General features: G+C 37.6%; 1 protein-coding gene across 1 annotated transcript; it reads right to left on the bottom strand.

The window, feature by feature from the left end:
- Window positions 1–902: 902 nt before the first annotated feature.
- G6PC2 (glucose-6-phosphatase catalytic subunit 2) lies at window positions 903–7,349 on the bottom strand. The gene is made up of 5 exons (XM_058028235.1): window positions 7,132–7,349; window positions 6,714–6,823; window positions 3,548–3,659; window positions 2,600–2,715; window positions 903–1,414 (listed from the first exon to the last, which is right to left on the bottom strand). The coding sequence occupies exons 1-5, from the start codon at window positions 7,347–7,349 to the stop codon at window positions 903–905; spliced, it is 1,068 nt and encodes a 355-aa protein (XP_057884218.1).
- Window positions 7,350–12,621: the final 5,272 nt, after the last annotated feature.

Below are 12,621 nucleotides of genomic sequence, written 5' to 3' on the forward strand. Positions count from 1 at the left end.
AACCATATTTTCATGATTTACACAACTGCTAACAGTGATTCAGGCTTGTGACTGTTGATCTGAGAGAATTAGCAGGGAATTAACTTTGCAATACAGGAGCAGGAACAACATTCTTGAGGTCATATACTGAGATAATTTCATTATTGACATCTTTTTTCATTTGTTGCTCTGTGTAGATTTACAGAAACCAAAGATTTTTTACACCATATTTAAGCATTTCCCCATTCAAAGTTGTGATCTGTATTATTCATGATTCATGTGACCCCTTCCAAAAAGTAAAAATGACAAAAACCACACAGTAATGCAAAAATATATTCTACAGAGTCCAATGGAAATAAACTTTTTTTTTCTCATCTGACTTACTCAGAAGCTGGTTTGCTCAGGAAGCTCAATAAATTAAATCTAAAGCCTTGTTTATAACTATGCTGGCCTTTTTCACAGTGCCTGGGTACAGCCGTACAGTAGGTGGTGTGATACTGTCACACCATTATGTAGCAGTGTAACACAAAGTATCTATTTATAAAAAAATGAAACATCGAGTATCACTATGTACAGCTGATGCTTGAAGCATTATCTAGCTAGAGATGGACAGAACTAAAAGACCACCATATAGCTAAATAAAGATGGTTGTTTATACTTTAAACTTCATTATGACCCAGAGTATTGGGCCATTTCTAACCATACTGCAGTGTGCTTGCAATATTTCTAGGAATAAAATCAGCAACTAATATTTCTCAGCTGCTTGAGTGTACTGATTTTGGATGTACTGGTTACTTACCAGGAATACATGAAAGATGCAGTGGCATCCCCTTGGTTTAAATGAATTAGCAAAACTGCCTTTGCAGAGGGTTCTCAAACAGTTCACATCCATCCCCACATTGCTAACCATTTTGAAACTTTACCTAATTAAGTTTCTTTTCAGTTGTCCTCATTAACGAGTGGACACAGTAGGGAACCAAGGCAACTACAGTGAGAGGCATAGCTGCACTCTTACAGAAAGAGAGAATGTAGAACAAATACTCAGTATGAGTAGGTATCTTAACAAAATTATACAGCTGCAGGGTAGCTAAAGAAGCAGCTATACACAATATGCGGAAACTTATCTTGCAGCTGTTTTTACCTTTGCAGCTCATGATGAACATTTCAGAATTAATTCCAAGACCTAAACCAAAGAGTGCACCTAAATTCCTCACCAGTCCAGCAAATGGAGTTGTGTCAATGTTTATCCAGTCTGGATTGGCACACCACTTCTTGGCCTTTGGAACAGACCATAGCAAGTCAATATCAAGAAGCTTGAGGGACAGATAAAAGCCAAGGGCAAAGAGGAAAAGAAACAAGTTTGTCTTGATGTACATTCTCAAGCTTGCTGTCTGAATTGCAGGGGTATGTTCAAATGCTTCTGCCACAAGAATGCCTGTGGATTAGAAACTCAGTGTTACAGGGAACAACACACTTGTACTTTCAAAAGCATTTTCTACAGTGTCCCTACAGAATTTGACTTTTAAAGACAGAAGAATATACCTATGTAATAAATATCCACATGTGTGTCTATATATATAGTTATATTTATACATACACATATACACACACAATTTACCACTTTTGCAGTACATTACAAAACCTTTCCTCCCACTCATAAGTGCCACTTTGGAAAAAAAACCAAAAACCAAGCACTACATGGTTTCGACATGAGGCATACCTGACTGCATCTCCCAGATGGCAACCTATCAAATATTAGATGTAAACTGGAACATTCCTTTTCCAAAAGAGTCCCTCACTCAAAGACTGGCTCCAGCAATGCAGAATTCAACACCAGTTCCCACACAGGCTTTGAGTGTTGAAGGAAAAGACACAGAACACAGTTATCTTCTCTTGTACTCATTTTATCCTGGTTGTGAAGAGGGAAAGCTGTTAGCCAGGGCTGCCCAGGCTGCACTGCTTTCATGAAAGACAACATGAGCAGGAAGCCCCTGCTCAAAGCACTGGTCACCCTCCTTAAATTCATATAGATACCGGAGATACTGCTTATAGTTTGGACTCCCTGAATACCAATTTATAATATGCTTAAGTAACTCTGAAAAATGTACTTTAGCATCTTAAATCACCCAGAGGAGTTTGTCCTGCTATTTACATTTTTTTTTTTTCATTTTGCTCCAGGTCTCTGTTTTTCCACATTGCACACATGCTGTTTTGCACCTGGACACCATTTGAAGTGACCCAAATAACTTCCTCCTGAGAGGAAAGGTCAGAGCCATGGAAGAGCAATTTCCTCTCTGATGTCTTCCACAGTTAAAGATCAGATGCAGGCAGTACAAAGCAGTCAGAGCCAGTCTGGGGGAGTGTGGACACAATACAGTCAGCATCAACTGGCAGGTGGACAAGGGCTCACTCCCTCACTGTGAGTTACACAGGCAGCAGGCACATTCTACCTCACAAATTTTACCTTCGGACTAAAATCAAACCCCTGATTTTCAAGAGAGTGGAGAGCACCACCAGGGCTGCAAGGCAAGTCCAACTACTAAAAATCTCTTGTCTTCTCTCATATTTAAAAGAAAATTGCATATAGGTTAAAAAGGAAAGAAAAAAATAGCAGCATTACCAGCAAATACTCCAAGAACAACTTGATGAGGGAAATGTGTTGCTATGAATACTCTTGAGATGCACACACTGATCTGGATAATCCAAAAGATACTCCAGAGGAATGACCATGTTAGTCTAAGAGGGAAAAGGAAGATGCTTAAAAATTAAAACAAGATATTTCATCTACTTATTTACCCCAAGACTCATCATGTAAGCCTCATGCTTTTACCAGCACAGGTTTACTAAGGAGAGTAGTTTAGAACCAGATCATTAAAAACTTGAAGTCAGTACTAAAACATTATTGAGACTGGTTACAGGAACAGATCTCAGAAGTTTCAGGTCCAAGACACCTCTGTGGTTTAAGTGATGAAAGTCATCAATGGCAGATTAAATTAGGACTAATATCTTAAATATATCTCTCATCATGAAGTCATAACTATATGTAAAACTCAATTATTTCATGACAAAATTCACACAGTGTGAAAACAACCTTGCAGCCTTAGAAAGAAGAGCCACCAAAGCAATTGCAGGACTTTCCCATAGAGCTGAGAAACACATTACAGTGAATTTTGTCAACATTATGTGCACTTGCTTTAATATGGGTGAAGGATAATCATCAAAGCAGTAAATTTATGTACTAAACAAAAAAAAAAAAATCCAATACATAGTGACAATTATAGAATTAAAAATTTCCAGCACTGAAGATTCACAACTGATTCAGAGATATTGTATGCAATGTCTGTAATTGTATGCAATGTCTGTAAATAAATACTAGACTATACAAACAGATAAATCCTCTTAATATACTTTTTCTTCAGCTGAAGTAGACCATAATAAAGGGTTGTTGGCTTTTTCACAAAATAGACCAAACTGTGAATATTTGTTTCAATTAAGTCCACTAAAAACATAGCATATATTTAAAGAAATATCTGAATATAATGAGTTGGAATCATGGAAAGACACTGACCTGTGAAGGGTAACAGCTGATTTATCTTTCCATCTAACTGTGTAGCTAAGTGCTGCTGTGACCATTACATACCAAACACAGGATGATCCCATGGCATGTCCAGATGGGCTTCCTAGTAAAAACAAAAAGGAAATATTCAGCCCAAGAATGAAGACTGTGACATTGGTCATATAGAAAATGTGTAGTGGTAGTTACTCAGGCACCTAATAATTTAGAAAAGAAATGGTTAACAAAGGCTGAAACTGATTCTCAAAAGTTAATTTTTGCCATAAGAACTTTTCAGAAGGTTCATCTACAGAGAATCCATAATACTTGTCTGAAATAAAAAAGGTAGTAGCTCACTCACTTTATATTGGTGTGAGTTGGAATCTTGATAGGAAAACATATTATCTTCCCATTACTTGGATTTAAAAATTTTAAAAAGCACCTAGGGCTGTCTTAGAGCTGTAGCATGGAATGTAGAAATTATGTATGAGGATCACATAAAAAAGTTTTAAATGAGCCTCTTCATAATTAACAGGAGCAAGAGAAATTTAGCTCTTTGTAACATTCTAAACTAAGGGACCAGTATAACTTTAGATAGCACTTCCAAGCTGCTTTTTATCTGCTTCAGCAATTACCATGGTGTTAACAATTGTCAGCTGTGCCTCATTAGCAATATTACAATGCAGGTAATTAACATTTTGAGTAGTTTTGTAATAATTTTAGAAATGCACCTGAAACACAGAAAAAATGTTTCTTCTTTATGCTTAACTTTGATTAATTTTATAATTTTTAAGGTGGTGTAAAATATCAACCAGATTAAAAGCAGATTGTCAATGAAACTGGCACATGATATGATGCTCTAATTGCTGCACCCACAGGTACAGCACACAGTAGCCCACCTACAGCAGTCTATAACAGGGAACACTCTCATATAGAGAACAACAGTGATTTTAATCCAGGTATGTGTGACATTTCTTTTAATTTAAAAAGTAAAATATCAGTTTTACTGGAAGCAATATGAAACCACAGAGAAGTACCTACAACTGTGAAAATCACCATAAAACAAGGTATGATGACATGATGCAAGGGAAGTGATTCCTAAAATTACTCTGTAATTTCCTTTCTCATGTTCACCAGATTTACATTCAACAAATCAAAATAGGGAAAGAAAAAATTAGATCATTGGAATCTGTAAATCTGGGACCTTTACATCTTGGGTTTCTGTGGAGACAGAGAAGGGACAGGGTTATTTCACTATCAGAAGAAATAATTTTGGCTCAAGAATGTGTTATGAGTCAGCACTGTCTAGTAGTGAGTAGAGTAAAAGAATATTTCAGTGAAGTAGCAAAGCAGAAATGTCTAGCAGGACAAGCATGATGATTTCTGATTCCCTGCATTCATTTTTGCTATTCTGCTTGGCAGTATATTTAGAGTCACTCTACCAGCTCTTTTGTTAATTTCCTATCAGGTGTGCACTCCTAAACCTCACAATGGAACAAATGTCACTGATGAGGAAACAGTAATGTTGCATGTCAGCAGTAGAAAAGCTTCTCTTTGTTACCATCTAGGAAAATGCCATCTAGGAATAATATTTCATAGCTTATCTGCAAATTACCTACTCAAAACAGCATAAATTTTACCTTAAAGTTTATATTCTTAAAGTTTTACAAATATTAGAAAACAAATGGCTGCTGGGTTTTACTTCAGTTAATTCCAGAAATGCAAACCAAATTCAGGTCCTAAACTGTTTGCCATGTAGTCATATGAACAGTTCCCTCAGCTTTCCCTTTTGCTGAGACATGGAGTTTGGGGTTCAGGCTATCCTAGCAGTGTTTGGAGCTGCTTTCTCATGTCTGTGGCTGCTTCTCTAATCTTTTAATATAAATTGCTATTTTAAAAGTATTTGTTGTGTTAAGTACCACACAAGCTCATACAGTGATTGGGTGCATGTAACACCTGCACTGACTGTGCCTCCTCTGGCTGATGAGAAACAGGTCAGTGACAGTCTGAATGGTCCCGTGTAAGTGTGGAGGTGGGAAAAATGTGGTCATTATAAGTGCAAGGAAGGAATCAATATGACAGTTGTACCCACTGGACAGAAATAGGAATGACCTTTCAGAAAGACAGGAACAAGAGGGAAAGCCTTCTGGTTCAATGAATCAAAATGAAACACTGACTGTCCCCTGAGCCAGGGCTCAGATCTACACAGCACTGATTGGGCTCAGTTCTGAAGGCTTTTGAGAAGATCTGAAGGCTTCAATACTTTGTGTTAGGTCTCAAATGAAGTAACTTGAAAGAGACTGCAGACATAAAGACCAGGCATTATTAAACCCTGCCTCATACAAGGGTTTAAGCGTCTTGCTCAAATTTACAATGGGATGTAATGCAGAGTACTGTTAACAAAATACAGCTGTGCAAACTGTTTAAAAGCTTTCAGTGGCATGGACAAGATGCAAAGCATATCATTTCCACAGTCAGTATTTTCTTGTACAAAAATTAAACTAAATTCAGTTAGCTCAATGCAAGTTCATCTTATTGCACATATTAGGGTTGCACAAGTTCATTTAGTTTCATCAGTATTGCATTTGATTTCCACAGAGAAGATAATGAGACATAAAAAGTGAAAATATATTGAAAAGGTACATTTCAAAAATAATTTTTCCCCATATATTAGTACACATACTCCCACACACACATTCAGTGGCAGTGTCTGGTTCTGGCTCTTTTCCCCTTGTGATACATTATGTAATCAATTGCTGAGACTATTGTTATTTACACTGAATTATCTACTTAGTTTATGGGGTTTGAATACTTGTTGCAACAGCAAACAAGCCCTCAAACTCAACAGGCCTGGAATCTGCCTTGGAACCCAATAAACAATGTATTTTACAAGTTCTGTGAAAACTTCTTTCCAATACCCCAGTTCATTCTAGTAGTAGTTATTTTTAAAGCAAGTCCCCCTCCCTTGCATCTTTTGAAGGAAAAGAAGGAAATACTCTTGTCCTACAGCAAATACCTACTTATTGTATTTCTTCCTTTTCCTCTACCTGTTTTTGTGTGATATTTTATACATGAGCCCTAAGATTTCTGAATCATGTAAGACCTTCCTAAGTCACATTCTCTCCCCCTTGAAGCCACTATCCCTATCAAATATACCAAGAAAATCTGCAACATTTCTTACCTGGTCCAGTTTCACATGTTATAGGAAACTGTTCAAGGCATGGGCTTGACTGATTAGGATAAATCATTGTTTCTTGCACCCACCAGTAAGGGCGATGGCCAAACAAAATCCTGACCCAAAAAAAAAACCAAGGAAGAAATTAAATGAAAATATTTTTACATAAGAAGGCCTCAGCAAAGCATGATAAATAATCTTACAAAGAATATGAAGAGCTATATTTGCAAAGCTATTCTATAATAGTTCTACAGGTTCTTCTCATCTTATTACAAGGTTATTTCAAACATATCTTAAATATCTTCATTGTGAATTCCTATTTTATAATTACCAGGGAAAATCTACTAGTACATTATTTACAGAAAGTTTTCTAAACTTGAGGTACATATAATAACTATTATTAAAAATACCAAATTTTTCTTACCATTTAAATATGAGGTTGAACCAGTCACCAATGACAGCCACCCATATCATTTTAGTACCAACCACTTGGTTGAGCTGAAACCAAAGAGGAAAATAAATTGAAAATATATTCCGAGGATCACCAACATGTGACATAAAATTAAGGAAATCCTGGTAAGCCCTGTAGTCCCTCTGTAAATGCTGAATGATAAGCACTCCATTGCTGTGAAGGAGATCCATCTTAATGGATTAAACTATACTTGAAATATAGTAAAGTTCCTTTAATCTTAAGTTTCTAGTGACAGAGAATGAGAATCATGGAGGGGAGCTATTAAAAAGTGAGAGAAGGTGATTGACGTTGCCTTTATATTATACTGGCGTGGTGTACCCAGCCATTCCTGAAACACGTGGCTCCAAATCTCTGGGAAAGCATATGAGCCTGCAAGCACTGGAAAGCTTTTTTGTTTGCAAATTTTAATTGTAGGAAGCTAAGTGAAGTACGTGTTAGTACATGCTGAGCAGCAGCAAATTGTGGGGAAAGTTTTGTGGAAACAAAATGTGTGACTCTCGCAATCCTTTGTAGGAACAGCTGGAACATGTTTGCTTTAACTTTTTCACAGTTCATTTCTCAGCAGGATGGACATCTTACTAATGTGTGTACTTCATTAAGTGTTGCCTGTGCAAAGGATAGAAAGAATACACAAATTACTGATCTTCACAGAACTGTCACTGAAGCTGTACATTTCACTTTGAAACAGAACTTGGCTGCTACTAATACTTTGCACAACACATTTTTTCAGTCAGGGAAAATGCAACCAGTATCCCTATATCAACCATGCTGTCGAGCTCTATTTTTAAATATTCTTAAAATACTGAAAAGCAATTGTTTCCTTGCTACAAGAGGCCTGTTAATCCAGGCCCAATGCAGACGATGCTCCGAGTCTGAGCCATCGCTCGGCACCGCCATTCTTTCTCGGGCATTGCCTACGCGAGGCCAGTCCTGCGCCCTCTGCCGGGAGGCGCTGCAGCCCCCGCCTGCCGCCCCCCTGACAGAAACGAGAGCTGCTGCACAAACCACAGCAAGGCTGGCAACAGATCATCAGACTTTCCCTGAACTATTCCCCAGTGAAGCACAGCAGTGCTCCAGAACCAACAGCCAAGAGCAAACAGAGTCTGCAAACTGCAGGAGCTTAAAAGATTTCAGCAGACAATATATTAGCATATCAGATTTATCAATATTAGTACTAATAACTGTAGCATAGAATATTATGTTCATTTGAGGTGGCTTCATGAAAATAACTTTTTCTACAAGAGATTAAATGGATAATAAAAGCCTCATGATACCAACTTCTGATATCATTGGAGGAAAACTTCAAGCTCTTTATTAGGCTCTAATATTCTAATGTAGTCATATCTTATATCAAATAATTATCTGTGTATCTGAACCAGTGGGAGTCAGAAGACAGAAGCAGCTCTATATATGGGGCACACACTTCCCTAATACTCTTTCCATGCACTTCAAGCTAAACTGCACAAGCTGTGCAGACAAAGACATGAACATTTAACTGTTTTTGCTGAAGAGGGGCTTAATGGCTTAAGAGGGCTTCATGATGTGTGGTCAGGGAGTCACATGGAAACACTAAGTAGATTCAACAAATAAGGCATGACAATTAAATGGACGTAGAAGATTTCTCTTCCTGACACAATCTCACATTTACTTTAGCTAATAACAGTCTGGTTTCAGAAAATTTTTAGCAGATTTAAATCCTGTATGTTTATTGCTACCAATTGCATTAAGCCATATAGAAAACCTTAAAGGTAAAAGTTTCAATGCGCTGCTTCTGAATAACTACAATATTTTTCTAAATACTGACCAAATTATTCACTTTAACTAGTGGTATTTGATTTCAAGGGAAACCCTTCCAGATTCAAAATTTCAGGATATTAAAAAAAAAAGAAAAAAAACCCTAGATTTTTTGCTGAAAATATTTGAGGATGTTTGTTTCTTGCTAAGTTGTATATCTCTACTGTTTTCCAGAGTGTGCAGCAAGACAACTGTCATAGAAATGAATGGATGGAATTAATTTTCTCTCTCCCAGTACTTCCCCAAGACCATACTTGTTTAGAAATCTCTAATAACTCTTTGTACCTTATTGCCAAAGAAAACGTTCTTTTGCTACATTTTTTTACTGCAAAAATATCTTGCCTTTAAAGATAAGTAAGACATACTATAACAATAAAAAACCACTCTTTTAGACATGTCTGGGTTTAGTATGCAGAAATGTAGAAAATCTGAGGTTTTCCTCTGTTTTCCAATCTAGTTCAGCAAGAACAGTTAGCTTCAAACATGAGTGCAAATGCCAAGTCAGTTGGCAGCTGAATAACAGACATCTTACTTCTAGTACTTGGTTGAAAGAGCAACAATTATAATGAGGTTAAGTCTAAACGACTATTATTCTATTAGGAAAAAATATTTGCAGTACATAACTTTCCATCAAATACAGTTTAATGTCCTCAGGAGAGTCTACCAAGTAGTAAAATAAGTCATTTTACAGTCCCTCTTTAATGGCACCACTGTTAGTCAGTGCTATCTGAAAAACTGCCTCTGACACAGGATGTGCAGAAGCATTGCAATAATTGCAATAACTTTTTGCATGTTTGCTTTATTTATAATTCAAACCCACCCACCCACATTATCTATGCACCAGGACAGCAATGCATCTGCTCAGGCTGAACTCTTCAGCCAGAACCCCTCAGGCACACTTTGGCTCTCTTCTCAGTAAAGTAACCTCCTTTAGTATAAAGGCTGAGCACCTCTTGATATTAACTTTCAGGATTTTGCTGCTGATTCTCGTGCTTAGAGAAAGATAAGCACCTTAAACATAATACAGACTAACAGCAAGAGAAAAGGCTTTCATTTTCTCCTACATTCTTTCTGAGTCTTTTAGAAGCTCCTACATCCTCACCTTAGAGATACCAGAGGAATCATGTTTATAAAGGATGTTTTAAAAACCTCACAGACACCATGGAAATTTTGGAACAGGTAAGTGTGTTTCTGTGGGAGAGGCAGTTCCCACTGTGCCTGGAATCAGCCATGATCCTGCTCCATCCAAGAGGAATCAATAACTGACATGTCAGTAATCTCTTGTTCTGCCTGTCATGTTACACAACCAATACAAGTCTGAGACACTGAAGACCTTCCAAGCTGTAATAACCCACAAAGATGGTGAAACATGACTTGAAATACTATATTTAATAACTTGTTTGACAAAGGAAAAGCACTTCTTCAATAGACCTTCCCGCACTCCTCTATGCAAAGCACTGCAAAAAGCTTCTGTAATCCCCCTAGTGCTTCAAACTCACTCAAAATAAAACTATTTGCTGCATTTTAGTATGGGGAATTGCAGGGAACCTTATGATCTATACAAAATGGTCAGAATGTGTAGGCAGTTAGGTTTTTAAATTGAAGCTTTCTCTTGTTTTGATATTGGAGAGCCAAGGTTGGGCCTTCACATAAATTAGTTCTTAGTTCAAAGCAAAAACCTTTCAAATGCTATCTGTTCATACATTTTTAAATTTATTGATAATTTCCTGATTTACTGTGTTTTCCAAGACATACAAAACCAAAGATTTCATATTTACACACACATAAAACATGAAAGCAAGAGTCATGCTGATGATCCACTGAAGGGAGGATAAAATGTTTACAGCTGCCTTGCACCTACATATTACAGCAAATATTACATAACAGTCAACAGATGCTTTTAAGTAAATGTTTGCAAGGCATGGAAAAACCACCAAAGCAAACATTTTTTGAAACACTGTTAATGGAGGCCTATGTAATGGGCCTAACTTTCTGGTACATTATGCTTAGTTAATTGAACAACAACATGAATTTCCACACTAGTATTTCCATTGACACTGGACCAACTTCAAGGATTAACAAGCAATTTGCTAAGTTCACCAGCAGACACTGTATATAACAGCTGACAGGTATTTTCTCAGGTGTGAATGCTTTCCAAGTGGAACACTGAAAAGATACACCTTAATTTTTAAATTAGGAAGAGAAGAATATTTCAAGAAGCTTGTGCTCTCTCCCTCTCATTTTTTACTTTCTTTCTTATCCCATATCCTCAAGCATTCCTCTTTGGACTCAGGCTTTTTTAGGGTTGGGCTGACCAATAGAGGTTTAGCAATAGTTAACATGACCCAGTCTCCTTCTCTTCATTCTGCCACCTTAATCTGATCTTTCCTAGTTAGTACAGTCATTACTCTTTGCTATAAAGTTAACTATGCAAGCACACAAAGCTAACAAAACTAATGTGTGCACTATAACAATAACCAGACCTGCCAGACCTTAATATTTGTTTACATTAGTAATGTAAATCAGTAATGTAATTAGATTTCATTGTGTTTATAAGTATAAATTATACAGTATAAATTATACAAACAATGCATGGAATACAATTCTGGCATGCCTATGAAAAAGTCACATCTAAGAAATTTTACTTATTTTAAGTATGAAGAACACCTTTTAGAAATTAGAAGCCACCTAGAGAGGACAAAATTCCTTCACGTTCCATGAACTGCAGGCATAAACGGAACTGAACCCATTAGCCAACAATCTCCAACCCATCTTTTCAATTCCCTTTCCACTAAGATTCCCGTCTTACTGTCACTCTGCAATCCCTGAAACTAGCCTGCTCCAACCCTTAAAACCAGCCCTATGCCAAGCCTGGCCCAGGCAGTCAGAAACCTGCCACAAGAGGTGGCTGAGTCAGTTTATTAGCACCAGCTTGTCAATGCTGTGCTCCTTTAGAATGCCCTCATAAGCTGCAGGAGCTCTCCAGCCCTGAGCTGGACTTTGCAGCTGCCCTTAACCCACAACTGCCCAGCACACACTTTCTGTTACCAATAAAATTAAGCCGCAGATTTTTGTTGGCAACATTCTGCCCTTCAGTTTGACTGCAGGGAACTGTCACCCTGTGGCTGCTGCTGTGCCCCTTGGAACCTTGAGTTTAACCAAGTAACCCATGAAGAGCTGGAAAATGCAGAAATAGCACAATTAATGGTCTCCAGCCAAGCTCACAGTGTTAAAAATAGGTAAATCAGCATTGAAACTTTTTTCCATCCATGGCTACTCCATGGCTTGCTAGGACAGACACTTAAAAATCAACAATTCAGAACAATTGTCTGGGCTGGAGTTATGGTGGGTTGGCTGCCTGCATTTGTGTCCATGGAGCCTCTTGAATCAGACCCAGAAAAGGGGACTGAAGAAGCACCTGACCTGCACTAGTTTGGGCCATGAAGCCACATTCCTGTTTGCAGCTGGCATAAACCACCAGCTTGAGCTGAAAATTAGGACTTGCCAAAATCACTGTGCTTCCCTGAAACACACACTTGGTAAACTGATGGTGGACAGCAGTGGGAAAGGTTGAAGATAGGTTACAGTACAGTTCATGTCTCTCAAAACCTCTAAATGAATCAGAAAAGAGATCAATTAAGGTATGGA

Source organism: Melospiza georgiana, chromosome 7, assembly GCF_028018845.1.
Source record: "Melospiza georgiana isolate bMelGeo1 chromosome 7, bMelGeo1.pri, whole genome shotgun sequence".
NCBI lineage: Eukaryota > Metazoa > Chordata > Aves > Passeriformes > Passerellidae > Melospiza > Melospiza georgiana.

Bases quoted from the DNA above. Each gene is read 5' to 3' on its own strand.
- G6PC2 (XM_058028235.1), bottom strand. From the start codon at position 7,349: ATGGATCTCCTTCACAGCAATGGAGTGCTTATCATTCAGCATTTACAG. The intron at 2,716-3,547 runs GTCAGTGTCTTT...TTTCCCTCTTAG, and splicing joins TCAGCTGTTACCCTTCACAG to ACTAACATGGTCATTCCTCT. The intron at 1,415-2,599 runs GTAATGCTGCTA...TCTAATCCACAG, and splicing joins TGTTCTTGGAGTATTTGCTG to GCATTCTTGTGGCAGAAGCA.